At 43.2% G+C, this 14,706-nt stretch overlaps 1 protein-coding gene across 1 annotated transcript in view; it reads left to right on the top strand.

The window, feature by feature from the left end:
- Rxfp1 (relaxin family peptide receptor 1) overlaps positions 1-14,706 on the top strand; it is a 132,838-nt gene that overhangs the window by 21,300 nt on the left and 96,832 nt on the right. Inside the window, exon 2 of the mRNA XM_036190591.1 lies at positions 13,455-13,592. Within this exon, the coding sequence (XP_036046484.1) occupies positions 13,455-13,592 (138 nt within the window). The remainder of the gene's footprint in view (positions 1-13,454; positions 13,593-14,706) is intronic.

The following is a 14,706-nucleotide window of genomic DNA, read 5'->3' as shown; positions in this document are numbered from 1 at the left end:
AAAGGAAGGCTACTGATTTTCGTGAGTTAAGTTTGTATCCTGCTACTTTGCTGGAAGTGTTTATCAGCTGTGGGAGTTTCCTGGTGGAGTCCTTAGAGTCGTTTATTTCTGCAATCGTATCATCTACACATAAAGATAACTCGACTTCTTCCTTTTCTGTTTGTGCCTTCTCGATCTCCTTCAGTTGTCTTATTACTCTAGTGAAGTTTTCAAGGACTGTATTGAATGAGTATGGAGAGAATAGATATCCTTATCTTTTTCCTGGTTCTGGTGCAACCAGGGTTTCTTTGGGTTTCTACCCATTTGGGTTGATGTGGGCTGTGGGCTTTCTGGAAATTGCTTTTATTATATTAAGGTATGTCCCTTGTATCCCTAGTCTCTCCAGGACCTTTATCATGAAGGTATATTGAATTTGTCAAAGGTCTTTTCTGCATCTGAGATGATCGCGTGGCTTTTGTCTTTCAGTCTGTTTATATGCTGGATTGCACTTGTCAGTTTACATAAGTTGAACCATCCCTCCCTCTCTGAGATCAATTTTACCTGATTATGGAGGATAATCTTTCTGATGTATTCTTGGATTTGATCGACAAGTATTTTATTGACAATTATTGTATCTTGCTCCTAAGGGAAACTGGTCTGTAATTTTGTCTTAGTCTATAGATTCAATGACCTATAGACAGCTGTGTGAAAATATGATTGCACAAAAAGGGTCCAATATGAGTGGAGCAGACTGGGTGGGGGTGGGGATCAGATCTGTGTGCTTGAACCCTTTTTAGCCTCTCTGATAAGCATTTCTTCTTCTTAAGTAGGGAAGGCATCCCACAGAAGATCTTTGATCTACCATGGGACCAGGGCAGGTCACAGACGCCCTTTATACCAGTACTTACACAGAAAACCAAGAGAAAGTCAGGGTGGTATTTTTAGATTTTACTACTGACTTTTGGGAAAGTTCTGGTTTCTATGACCTACCATGGGGAAGAAGAATTCCAGTGTCTATGGCTTGTCTGCTGAAGGGAGGAGGGATGAGGGATGAGAGGCGGGAAGACAAGAGAAAGTCAGAACCTGTGCTTGAGTCTGCTTCCAGTGTCACTTTGGGTCTCATTTTTTTCAGAGTCCACATGTCTCCCACCACCCAAAGTGGAATCACTGCTTTAAGTCTGGTTAGGTATAAATTTTAACTGCTACAAATTAACAAAATCTAGATTCAAAAATCTTCATTATTCTGGTCAGACATTTAGTCACTCAATAAAGATTTACCACATCAAGGAGTTTTGTGAATGCACAGTAGACACTTCTCAAATCTCACACAAAGTCTAAAATGTTCTCTTGGTTTCCTGTCGTATCTGTATATGTAATCCATGGGTTTGTGGAGCTAACATACTCTTCCAGAAAATATTCTGTGGCTGTGCTCCCTACCTTGAGCAGGATAAAATTGAACTGTCTAATTTTTCAAAACCTCCTGAAATGTTCTCAGTAACTCAGCCCACTCACTGTTCAATAATTCAAACAGTTATCACTAACATGGCTATTTCCCTCTGGCATTAGTGGTATAAACTGCAGTCTATTTCCCAAGACTCTCATCCAAAACCGAAACCATCACTGCTTCCAAAAGAGAAGAACAGCTGGACTCATCCCCTACTTGCTAGTGTCCAGCTACTCCTTAATTCTCTTGGGATCAATTAAAAAATCTCAACAATAAGACAAGGAGCCTGAAAAAATAGTCAACTGCTAATCCACAATGAGCAATCTGTGCATATTTTCATTAGGTATTGCTGTGGTTTGGAGGGGTGCCTCCTAGAGATGTATTTTAGGCTTGGTCCCCAGACAGTGACACTAATAGAGGTGGTGGATCTTTAAGAGTTAGGACCTCATGAAAGGATGTTAGGTCGCTGGGGCTGTGCATTTGAAGAGAATGTCAAAACCGCAGCGCTTCCTTCTCCCTCTTTGTTGACTGGCTGGTATGAGGTGAGCACCTTCCTCTGCCATAGATTCCACTGTGGTGTACTGCCCTATGTGACAGGCCATTGGCCATGGACTGACACCTCCAAATCTCTGAACCAAAAAGGAAACCTTTCCTTGTTTTAGGATGATTTTCTTCACATATTTTGAGGCAATTGTGGAAATCCAGCTACTCCATTATAAATGTTACAGCTCTGAAGGGAAAGGTATCCTGGTAGTTGGAAACCGAAGATTACCTGTAGGTGTTACATCTCTGAAAAGAAAGGTATCCTGACAGTTAGAAGCCAAAAAATACCTGCAAATGTTACAGCTCTGTTTCAGTGGTGGATGGCTTCCCCAACAAAGTGTTACAGTCCTTGCTCAGGAAAATGTTTTCCTAATGCAAGTGTAACAACTCTGCTCCATGAGGGGAGGGTTTCCGCAGCTCTGCTCTGCTCTGCTCTGCTCAGGAGAAGGGTTACAGCCCAACTTAGCTTCTCTGGAATGTAACAATTAGGCTCCCTCGAGGGAACGTTTCCCCAGCCAAAATGGTACAGTTCTGCTCTAGCTCCACTCCACTCGACTCTGAGGAGAGTCCTTCTGCTCTGCTCTAATAAGGGAGTTTCCCTGTGGATATATAGCAGTTCTGCTCTGTTCCAGCCAAAGCAAGTTATTACAACTAACCTCACTCAAGAGATTTATTGGGAGGGAAGAATCCAGGCAAGCAGCTGTCTCTGCCATGGTGGAAAAAGGCAGTCCCAAACTGAACAGGTACAGGGTTTATGTAAGGTTTCTTAGGGGTAGAATTTTCCAAGGTGAAGATTTTCAGGATGGGATTGGTAGAATCTCAATTCCTGAGCTTAAAACAAGCTCAGAGATTGGTTGGATTTTGTGCTCAGGGACTGGTTGGATTTCATGCTTGGAGACTGGCTGCATTTCAATTACTGAGTTAGAGGAATAAAGACAGGATGTGTTTCCTTGGCCCTGGTCTCAGGGCCAGGGTGTTCTTTCACTGGCCATTTTTACCCTACATCCATACCTAGCTCTCTATCTCTCAACCTATACTCTTCTGCGATTTTAAGGCAGAGAAACTGCCCTATCCATGTGGCAGATTTATCAGCATCCCTAGCCTCTACCTACTAGATGTCAGTGACTCTGTCTACATTCTGACAATCAAAGATTTCTCCAGCCAGAGTTAGGGTTACCTGTAGTCTGAGCTGTGTGGGACACGTATTAGTCAGGGCTCTGTAGAGGAACATAACTAACGGATAGGAGTGTGCTAGATTGGTTTACACAATAAGGTCTAGGTGGTCCAACACTGGCTGCCTCACACTGGAGAGGCCAAGAATTGGAAGTAGCTCTGGAGGTCTCAGCAATCTCAAAATGGCACTAAAAGCCTGGAGGATTTCTGGGAAGCTGCTTGTCTTCAGTCTCTTTTGGAAGTCTGGAGTAGCTGGTTGTATCAGCAAAGGAACAACACAGTGGTGACAATGTGGACAGACTTGACAGCAAGAGTGAAGGCAAGCAAAGGCGATGTTTCCTTCTCCCGGGTCCCTTCCATCCTTACTCCCCAGATTCAGCCTTTTAATCACACCAGCACTCAGTAAGAAGACTCCAGAGCCACACAGAGCCCGGCGGCTTCCCTTCTCCATGTCCACAGTCCACACAGATCCCACCATAGAATGTGGTCATACAGAAAAAAAAAAAAGCCGATACTCACCAAGTTCCTTGTTTCTCACTTGGTAGTCAGTAGATGTGATTGTCCATCTCTTTTAACAGTTAATCTCAAAGAACTTCCAAGAAATACAAGACTTAAACTGTTCAGGAAAAAAAAAAAATGTTTCTACTATCAAAGCAAACAACCAGCAGAGTGAGGAGACAGCTTACGGAACAGGAGAGAGTCTCTGACAGGGAATTTATGGCTAGAGTCTAAAAAGTACTCAAAAAAATTAAACACCCAACAATAAGTTAACACTTGCCATCAACAAGTGAGCAAATGAGCTGGCTAGCTCTCCAAAGAAGAAATGCAGATGGGCATGGATACATGCCACACCTTTCATCTCAGCACTCAAGAGGCAGAAGCAGGCAGATCTCTGTCAATTCAAGACCAGTGAGAGCTACATAGTGAGACCCTGTCTCATAGAAAGGAAAGGAGGGAGACAGGGAGGGACATACAGACATACAGACAGACGGATGAACAGATGGACAAAAGACAGGCAAGTGGCTAACATATTTGAAATAAAAATGTCCAATAGTCTTATATCATGGAGAGACTACAAATTAAAATGACTTTGAGAGTCGAGTTCAACTCAATCGGAATAATTATTTTCAATGGCTTGCTGCTGGTAGGTATAAGAATAACTTCCAATTTTCTGGAAGTTCCTCAGAAAACTAAAAATAGAACTACCAGGTACCTAACTATTTCACTCCTGGGCATATACCCAAAAGAATCATCAGCATATCTCAGAGACCTGAACATCCCCGTCTTCCATGTTTGTTGGAACACTAGTCACAACAGCCAAGGTATAGAATCAGCATAAATGATCATTAATAGATGGAGACAAACATTACCTAGATAAATGGAATTATGTAACTCAACAAAATGAATGGAACTGGAGGCCATCATGTCAAATAATCCAGTCTCAAAAGGACAATTATTGCCTGTCTCTCTCATCTGAAGAATCAAGATGTAATTATGACACATACACACACACACTCAGATGTAAGACATAAAAACAGAAAATGATGAGGCTGGAAGAAACAATCAAAAGGGATGGGAGAAAGAACAAAAGACAGTAATGGAGAACAGAAAGATAAATATCACTTTGTCTCTCTCTCACATACAGAACCTAGATTTAATGATAAGCTAGGACATGAAAGCACAAGGAAGCTATTTGGGAGGGAGAAAAGCCATTGAGTTATTGTGCTCACTGATTTTTTTTTCATATAATGAAAGCTAAGATTGAGGCTTTCAGAAAATCACAGATCTATGGAGGTGACAGATGAGGGTTAGGAGCCTCCATGGAGTCCATGGAGTCCCAGTACTGACCATTTTTTCTTCCACCACACCAGAGACCGGTATGCTTTACAAATATTTGTATAACAACTAAGCATCCAACATTAAGACAAGTGGCTGCAAATTCTGAATTAATGGCTTGTGTATTAACAAAGAAAGACTGCTTCTTTTTCTAATATAAATTGCAAGATTATAACATGCAAAGTGGAACAGCAGGAAGGCAGTCAAGAGATGCACTTGCCTTTTCAATAGAAAATCAGTATCCTTATACAATTCTACGGTACTGTTAAAGGCTTATCTATCTGCTTCGATGATATTATTGAATTGACATAAGCTTGATACATGAAATTAAATGACAAATGAAATTTACCATCAGGCCAAAGGAACCTCAGGACTGTGACTAGTCATTCATGGAAAACCAAGGTACAAAGCCTTCAAGATGTCTTAATGTTTAGTGGGGCCTTTCTCCCACAGAGGAAAGGCAAGCTCTCTCCTCCATAGCTAGGGGATGCTGCTCCTCCCCAGCTTGTGTGGAGAATATGAACTCAAGGCTGCAGGGCTACAGGGGTCCATCCTGTCACACAGAACACAACTTACCTACATGCCAATCTCACAATGTCCCCATGCCCAATGTGACTCTTTGCTTCCATCTAACTAGACACCAGGAAAGATGTAATAGTTCAGGGAGGTCTCTAATCTCAGTTGATCTAATCAGGCAATTAAGCATCCCACCAATTCTGGAACCTCCTCATACTTTAGTACTGTAGTCTCCATCCATCTCTCTGGTGACCCTGTCATCCTTTCAAATAGATTGCCAACCTGAGATTTCTCTTTAAAAGGAAACTGTATGGGGAAAGGATGCTCATGTTGTTTGTTTGTTTGCTTGCTTGCTTGCTTGCTTGCTTGATTGATTGATTGATTGATTTGTTTGAGATAGCATCACACTATGTAGCTCTGACTGTCCTGGAACTCACTATATAGACCAGACTGACCTCAGACCCTCAGAAATTCTCCTGCCTCTGCCTTCCCAGTGCTGGAATTAAAAGCATGTGCCACCACACCCAGCTTGCTAGAAATTCATTTATTAGAAGAAAAAAAATATGACCCTACCTATATAAATAAGAAAGGTTTATTCTTCAAACTGGAAAGAATCTGGTGGGCTGGTGATTCCAAGGTCAGATGTGTCTCAGCATCTGTGGTTTCCTTGGTTTCACCGGTGCTTGTTAACTCAGAGTTGTGAGGAGATGGCTGAGGATCTACATGGCATCTCATGATGGAGGCTGGACTATGGAAGGCATCGAACAGTAGCATTTATTTTGTTCAGCAAAGCTAGCTCCTCCAGGACTTCCTAAGAAGTCCCACAGGCAGTCTCCATGGCCAGAAGAATGTGTTGCAGCCACCTGAAAGCAAGAAGGCCAGGAAAGGTGTTCTTTCTAGACTCTTAATGGGAGGCAGTAAAAGGGCAGGGTTCTGGGGTAGCCATGTAACCAGCAAGGCAACAGTACAGCCACACTTGCGTCTAACAATAATATGAGTTTATTATACATACTATCATGAAACCTTTCATTTCTAGTTTCAGATCTTATTATTCTATTCATAATCCTTTGATTTCTTTTGTTTTTTCGAGACAGGATTTCTCTGTGTAGTTTTGATGCCTGGTCTGGAACTCACTTTGTAGCCCAGGCTGGCCTCGAACTCACAGAGATCCACCTGCCTCTGCCTCCTGAGTGCTGGGATTAAAGACGTGGGCCACCACTGCCCAGCTTCTATTCATAATATTTTAAGGTGGGAAATCACCTTCACTTTCTAACTTACCAACTTACCAAGTTCAGCTTAAGTTGAATGAACTGAGCTCCTTACAAACCCCCTCACAAATACATTGAGCTATTGTTTGAAGAAATCTTACACATAAACTTACTTTATTTTATATGGTTTAAATGTTTGCTTAAAATTCTAGAAAATCTAATAAAATGAATTTTAAGTATAGCAAATGTCAACTTAAGCATTTCAGTTCTGCTTATATATTTCATTCCATTTTTTTAATTAAAGTACACGTGCAGAACCAGATGCAGTGATGTTTATTTGTAACCACAGGTGATTGAGAATCGGAGGCAAGAAGATAAGAGTTCAAAATCAGCTTTGGCAACATAAGAAGACTATGTCTCAAAAAGGGAAGGAAGGAAGGGAGGAAGGAAGGAAGGAAGGAAGGGAGGGAGGGAGGGAGGGAGGAAGGAAGGGAGGGAGGGAGGAAGAAAGGAAGAAAGGGAGGGAGGGAATATAGCTGGAATTGGAGAGATGCTTTAGCAGTTAAGAAATCATACCGTTCTTCCAGGGCATTGAAATTTGTTTCCTATACTATGGCTGGCCAGCTTACAACTACCTGTAACTATGGCAGACAGATTCACACACACACACACACACACACACACACACACACACACACACGTGTATATATATGCATATATATATGTATATATATATATATAAATTTTTAAGAAAAAATACATATTTTTTAAGAAAAAATATATTTTAAATTATTTTTGGGCTCACTGACCCAAAGAGATCTTTAAGAGAACAAATAGTCAATAAGAAAGTCTGTGTTATCTGTGTCCATGTGCATCTGATGTGGGACTTGATCCATCATCTAGGGCTATCCTTGTTACTGTTCTATTACTATGAAGAGACATCATGACCAAGGCAACTCATAAAATAAAGCATTTAAATGGGACCTTCTTATTGTTTTAGAGGATTAGTTCATTATCATTATGAAGGGGAACAGACAGGCATGGTGCTGGAGCAGCAGCTGAGAGCTTTACATCCTGATCCATAGTCAACAAACAAAGAGAGAGACATTGGGCCTGGCATTGGCTTTTGAAACCTCAAAGCCCACCCCCAGTAACACACTTCCTCCAACAAGGCCACACCTCCTAATCCTCCCCAAACAGTTCCACACCCTGGTGAGTAAACATTCAAATATATGTGACTATCAGGGCAATTCTCATTCAAACCACCAAGGGACTGAGTATACCCCCAGGAAAGGGATTTATCAGAGATTACCCTTGGCCTCTCTCCTAGGAGCAGACTGGCCCCAAAGAGAAAGTTGATGCCAGCTTTAGTTCCCAGACATTTCTGCTGTTAGTCAGATAAATGAGCTCTGAGAAGGCACATTTCTCCATCTGTTGAGTTCCAAATGTCTTCAGCTCAAAATATCAACTCTGGAACTCCAAGTAAATCCCTACACCTGTTAAAGGATAATTTAACAAGAATTGGGAGGAAAAAGAGATTAGAAGTCATGAGTTATACAGATATAAAATCAAAGTATCTCAAAGATTTTATTTAACTCATTTACTAAGGAGAGAACCAGTGGTAATTCAGGAAACATTGTGTATTCATGTGTGGGGTGTGTGTGTGTGTGTGTGTGTGTGTGTGTGTGTGTGTGTGTGTGTGTTTTGCCAAGAGGAATGATGGAATAAAAGCATAATAAATAAATAAATAAAAATCAACCAATACCATGAAACAATAATTAATGTATCTCACCATCTCATTTCTACCACAGAAAATCTGTATTTCTAGGGACAATGGTTATTTTCATTTTTATATGCCAGAGCTGAAAAACAGAAGATATGAGGTCAAGATAACTACGTTCATTGATCTTGTGTGTTTTTCCTATTTCAAAGTCTTCCACTTTTCTTTTCTGTCACATAGCTGTACTGGAACAATGCCAGACACCATGGGGCACCTGGATAGTCAGGTGACAGGTAGGCTGACATGCTTTCCTATGGATGGTTACTTGGTGAATCTTTGGGTAACTTTCCAGAGACGTTCATTATCCTGTCTTCTATCTGTCAGCCCCACAACAACACGGCTTCCACTGCTGTAAGCAGATCATGCCGTGATTGCAGGGAAGCATTCTTCCCACGTCTTTAGATGTTGCCTCCAGTGTCCCCAGAGCACTGTTTCCTGGCTCTTTGTCCTGAACAATCGTGTTCTAACGCTGTTTCATGGCCCCCAGAAAGATATTCTGTGTTGGGATGTAAGAAGTGACAGGTAGAGGAGCATGTTTGAGATGCTTGGCTGTGAAAGCCATCCACAGTGGTGAGTAGATTGTCAGTGTAATGACATTGAAGTTATAGAAAGCAGATTCCTTGCCTTTAGAAAAGCATGGAGAGGAAGTTAATGGGAGGAAATAAGACTTAGTCTTATGACACTGCATAGGAGGAGGGACTCATATTCAGTATGGTGAGATGTTCTAAGTAAATACAGATGTCTGCATACACAGGTCTGAATAACCACAGAGTCCCAGTCCATCCACTGAGGACACTGGGAACAACAACATCCCAGTAGCAATATGTGTACCCAGAGTCCTTATCTTGGTTTTTAAATCTGATTCGACTTTAGGAGAAGCCAGAACTCAGAAAATTGGTGGATTCTAAAGCCGCAGCAGGCAAAATAGATGGTTCTGAAAAAGTCATTTAGTGCCCAAAAGCATGGAAGTCCTCAGAGACCAGTGGGTTCTGCTGAGGCTCGAGAGAATCAAAGCCAGGTTGAGGTTGTTCCTACTGCCAAAGATGGAGAAATGTGGGGGCCAGCAGGACCAAGGGACCAGTAAGATGGCTCAGCAGGTTAAGGCACTTGTCTCCAGTTCAGTTCCTGGAACCTACACAGTGGAAGGAGACAACTGGCTGCACAGAGCTGCTCTCCACACGGGTGCCCTGGTACACTTGCCCACTCATCCCCACATCATGCACATACACACGACACAATGATGTTTGAAGGAAACAAAGGTGGTTCCAGATAAAACTAAAGACATAATAAATCATCTCAAGGGCTGAGTCCAAACTAGACCCATCTGCTTAAAGGATATTTGGGAGCCCCAGCTTGAATAGAAGCTGAGGGTCCCGTGGGAATGGCAACACAAGGTCAATCTGATTTTGATGGCTGTGTCGTGTAGTGGGAGAATGCCTTTGCCCATAGGGAACATGTAGCAAAATGTCTGAGGTTTTTTGTTTTGTTTTTTGTTTTGTTTTGGTTTTTTGTGGAGCTGAGGATCAAACCCAGGGCCTTACGCTTGCTAGGCAAGCACTCTACCACTGAGCTAAATCCCCAACCCTGCAAAATGTCTGAGGGTAGTATCAGGTGAGAACTTTACTCTCAGATAGTTGGGGGAGATAAAAAAGATTCTTTTCCCATATTTACAGGTTCTCTGGCAGTTTGAGAATTGAAAATTATAAACTAACATTAATCTAATATTAATTATATTATAATTATAATATAATATCTAAGGCTTTTAATCTATCTATTGATCAGAATGTTATGGAAATAGGCTAATTTCGTGGTACTGTCATTGAAAAGCTGTATCCACATTGAATATAAATTTAAATTTAAGAGATAAGATGTAGGCTGGGAATTTATTCAGTAGCAAAGTATGAGTTTAGCATTCCAGAGGCCCTGGGCTTAACCCTAGTACCATCAACAACAAGAGGAGCATGAAAACACAGTAACAACAAAAACAAATGTCTCCGACTATTCAAACCAGCAGCATGAAAGCACAGCCATGTTCATCCAGCTAAGGCTTTAAACAGTTGCTGGGGCTGGAAACTGATAATTTGTCAAGAAGTTTTGTTTTGTTTTTCATCTTGATCTTTAAAGTTCATCCTTTAAATTTTAATAAAGAAGATTATTAAAATTAAGGGTCAGCACGAATGTGCTCCTGAGATCTCTGTTCTGGGATACACAATTCTTGGTTTCCACTGTGGTTTAATCAACTATTGGAGGGGAATGATGAGTCGATGAATTTTAACGTAACTTCACAAATGAGAATACTATTCACACCATAGTGTACGATGCTGGTGTTATGATTCCTTGGTCCCGGGGAGGGGAGGGCTGGTGGCATGTGTGTATTTCTGTATGGGAGAATTGGGTGGGGGGGCTGCATTGTGTATTTCTATACAGGAGAATGCAAATGAGTGTTGGTGCCCTCAGGGGCCTGTGGTGTTGGATCTCCATGGAGCTGGAGTTACAGAAAGTTGTGAGCTACCTTACTTGGGTGCTTGAAACCAAACTCAGGTCCTCTGTAAGAGCAATGTGGTCTTAGCCACAGAGCCATCTCTCCAGGTCCTGGGGTATTGTTTAATGAGTCTCAACATTACACTCATGATAGATACACTTGCCAAAATCCCATTTGTCAAGACCAAGAATGAACTATGCTATAAACGACAGGCAGCGATGACGTGTTGGCTCATCTCATCTAACAAATGCACCACACTAGGCAGGTCTGATGGTGTGGTGGGAGAGGCTCTGCTTGTGTGGGTATAGAAGCATGTGGGAAAGGTGCCCTCCATTCTCTTTTCTGTACACTAAAAATAGCTCTAAAGAATAACATCTACTTTATCCCCAGTGTGCTTACCCTTCAAAGTCAGAAGTCCCTGGACCTTTCAGTTCTCTCAACAGCTTTAAGACAAAGAAAGGTGCTTCCTCTAAGTCTCCTCCATACACTTTCTTCCGAGTATCTGTGAGGCAACTGTCACTCCTTGTCACTCCTCGTCACTCCTGTGTTTGCATCTCTAGTTTTCCTATTCAGCAGATCTCTTTCCAAAACCCTCAAGGGGCAAACAATGGCAGGGGCTTCTTTACAATTGGTTTCTTTCTTATCATCATAAGACAAAAAAAGCACACACGAGAATTTGAGACCCAAGATGTAATAGCCTTTTGTTAACTGCCTTTGGTTTAAATTGGGGTCTGGTAGGGACAATTAATGTGCCCAACTCTTTGAAGTTTCAAAGTTCCCATAGTCCTCTTGGTTCTGTTGTGTGCTCATAAGGATATAAGGCATTTAATTTTGGATTGGCCTGGGATATTTAGAACATATTCTCTCCTAATAACATGATTTCAAATAGTAATTAATTTTCTATCAATCAGTAAATAAATGTTTGCCTAGCAAGAACAAAATCTCGCCTGGAAGTACGACAGAATAGTCTGAGGCAGGAATTCCAGCAAGACTGGCTTCTAGCTCTCTAAGGAAAGGTGTGAAGAGAGAATGGTGCCTCGGGGTCCCAGGAACTAGAGAAGGGATGGGATGGGGAAGCAGGGCTGGAGATGGAGGATGGATTCGAGAGTCTAATGCTGAGCAGAGTAAGAGGCTGCATGGCAAGGCTCTGGTAAAGGACGGGACTGAGGGGGATGTGCCCCATGTCTCCTCTCACCCCTAGCACATCCCAGGAGACTGAGCAAAGGCACAGCCTTGCCTCTGGCTGTTCCGGCCACTTCCACTGTCTCTTCTAACTGTGGTGTGTGTGTGTGTGTGTGTGTGTGTGTGTGTGTGTGTGTGTGTGTGTGTGATGTGTCTCTTTTCTTCTCTCGGCCAACTCCACCCTAGACTAAACTCCATCATCTTTCAGTTGGATTGCCACAGTCTCCTCAGCATCAGTCTGTCTCCCACTCTCACCCTCTGAGATCTGTGACCCAGCTTTGGCAGCCAAAAGGATGTGAAGAGAGAAAGCACATGCCCTCTCTGGCTGAAGGGCCAGGTCTGTGGCTGAAGGGCCAGGTCCACCTTCTGTTTCCCTTGCATTTTAAATAAAGGTCAAAATCGCCCCTTTGTCTGCCTCCTCAGCCCCAGCTCAAGCCACACATGCCTGTTCACCATGCTCCATCACAACCCCCATAAGGTACTTGGTCATCAGCCTAAACCCACTCACCTCCGCACACACCCCCTGCTCCACTGATTCCACTCTACATTCTGCTCTCTGCTTACTCAGACCACGTTCTCAGAGGCCTACTATACAGACCCCAGCAGCTCATGTCCACTATGCAGTTCTCAGTTTGGAATTATTTATTGATTTGCTCTGGTGTGTCCTCCCAACAGACAGCGGTCCTGGCCAGGACAGCAGCTGGACTTTAGCCCATGCCCTGCACAGTCTTGCCAGAGCCTCACATGTAGGACTGCAAAATCCACTGCAAAATGAGCATGGGCCACATGCTTCTTGATGCCCTCAAACCAGAGAAGCCTTGTTTCTGAGTCCACACTGAAGATACACTAAGTTCTTGATTTTAAAAAAATAAAAGCTGAAAGCTTTCTATAGAAGAGAGGAATAGAGCTGAAGTTCAAATACAAGCATACTTTCATTGAAAGGGGGCCTGAGAAAACATTTCTAGAGTTGAGATCTGGAAACATGGTCTAGTGGCAGAATGCTTGCCTAGTATACAGTAGGTTTTAGGTTCAATCCCCACCACTTTGGCACTCTTAGAGGGGTGGGGGCAATGGACAAAGAAAAGAAGCTGGCAAGACAATGCTAGGGAGAGGAGCTACTGAGAGCATCCTAGTGAGGCAGAGGCTCTGGAAAGCAGCCACAGCCATGGTGGATGGCAACACCCGATTTCCATACTAACCGGACCAGGGTACAAATGTGTAGGAACTACTGGGTTGGGGTGGGGGGAACTACCTTTGGTGCTATGTTTATATTAACGTTCTAAACATCCTGTCTCTCTCCCTCTTCCCCAGTCACTTCTGGGAGTGCACAGGATGTCAGCTGCCCCCTTGGCTCCTTCCCCTGTGGGAACATCACCAGGTGCTTGCCTCAGCCGCTTCACTGCAATGGTGTGGACGACTGTGGGAACCAAGCCGATGAGGACAACTGTGGTGAGTGAGGAACCGAGTCACAGCCAGCAAGGCCTGGCCACTCCAACCAGAGAGAACTGAATGCAGAGGGCATGTGGACCAACAGTTGGTTTTGCTTCAATATCTGCTTTGTGAAAGGACCGGAATCAGCACAAGACACCCCAAGACCAAGTTCTCAGCACCAAGGAGATTTATTTGCCCTGGAGGGACAAAGGCATGCCTCGAGATAGAGAGGAGACAGATGTATCCCATAGGCAAATGAAGGTTTATAAAGGGAATAGGGGAAACCCTGTGTTGGGATGAGTTGTTTGTTTTGATTGGGCATGTTAATTGGGGTATTCAAAAGGGAGCTTTTGATTGCTAGACCTCAATACTTTGATTGCTGGACCTTGGTTGTCAGCCTCAGGAGGAGGAAGCAGCCAAATAAGGGAACAGACCTTGGTGGCCAGCTTTAGGAATGCAATCTAACAGTTTAGCAAGGCAGAGGGAATGGGAGGGAAGGGCAAGGCCTGCCAGAGCCGTGTTTGCCATGCTTGGGTCCGCTAGAGCCCTCCACCTCGCCGGCACTGTTAATACAGTGATGGGCTGTCCCATCCAGCTCCCACCATTTTATAGGGAATACTGTTGCTCTCAGGATTTCAGAGAAGTAGTTATGCAGCACAATCAAGTGTCTTTAAGCCAAGAAACCTGCAGAGCTCATGTCTTTGAGGCACCATGGTGTCAAAATCGAGAACATGGTCTCCGGAGACTGAGCCTAGGAACCGCTTTCACCAATTATGCCAACTTTGGAGAACACTTCGTAGCCTCTTCGCGCCTCAGTTTCCTCATTTTGTAAGAGGGTTTAAGGGCCGGACGGTGGTGGCGCATGCCTTTAATCCCAGCACTCAGAGGCAGAGCCAGGCAGATCTCTGTGAGTTCGAGGCCAGCCTGGTCTACAGAGTGAGATCCAGGACAGGCACCAAAACTACACAGAGAAACTCTGTCTTGAAAAAAAAAGGGGGGGAGGGAGGTTAATGATTGTACCTACTGTGAGACTTTAGGAAGATTAAGTATAAAGGATTAGGAGAGTGGCAGGCATATGACCAGGACTCACAGCCTGTTAGAGACTGTTGTTCTACTTAACACAGCTGGGGAG

Source organism: Onychomys torridus, chromosome 6 (genome assembly GCF_903995425.1).
Source record: "Onychomys torridus chromosome 6, mOncTor1.1, whole genome shotgun sequence".
NCBI classification, from domain to species: domain Eukaryota; kingdom Metazoa; phylum Chordata; class Mammalia; order Rodentia; family Cricetidae; genus Onychomys; species Onychomys torridus.
This window is presented reverse-complemented; position numbering and strand designations above follow the sequence as displayed.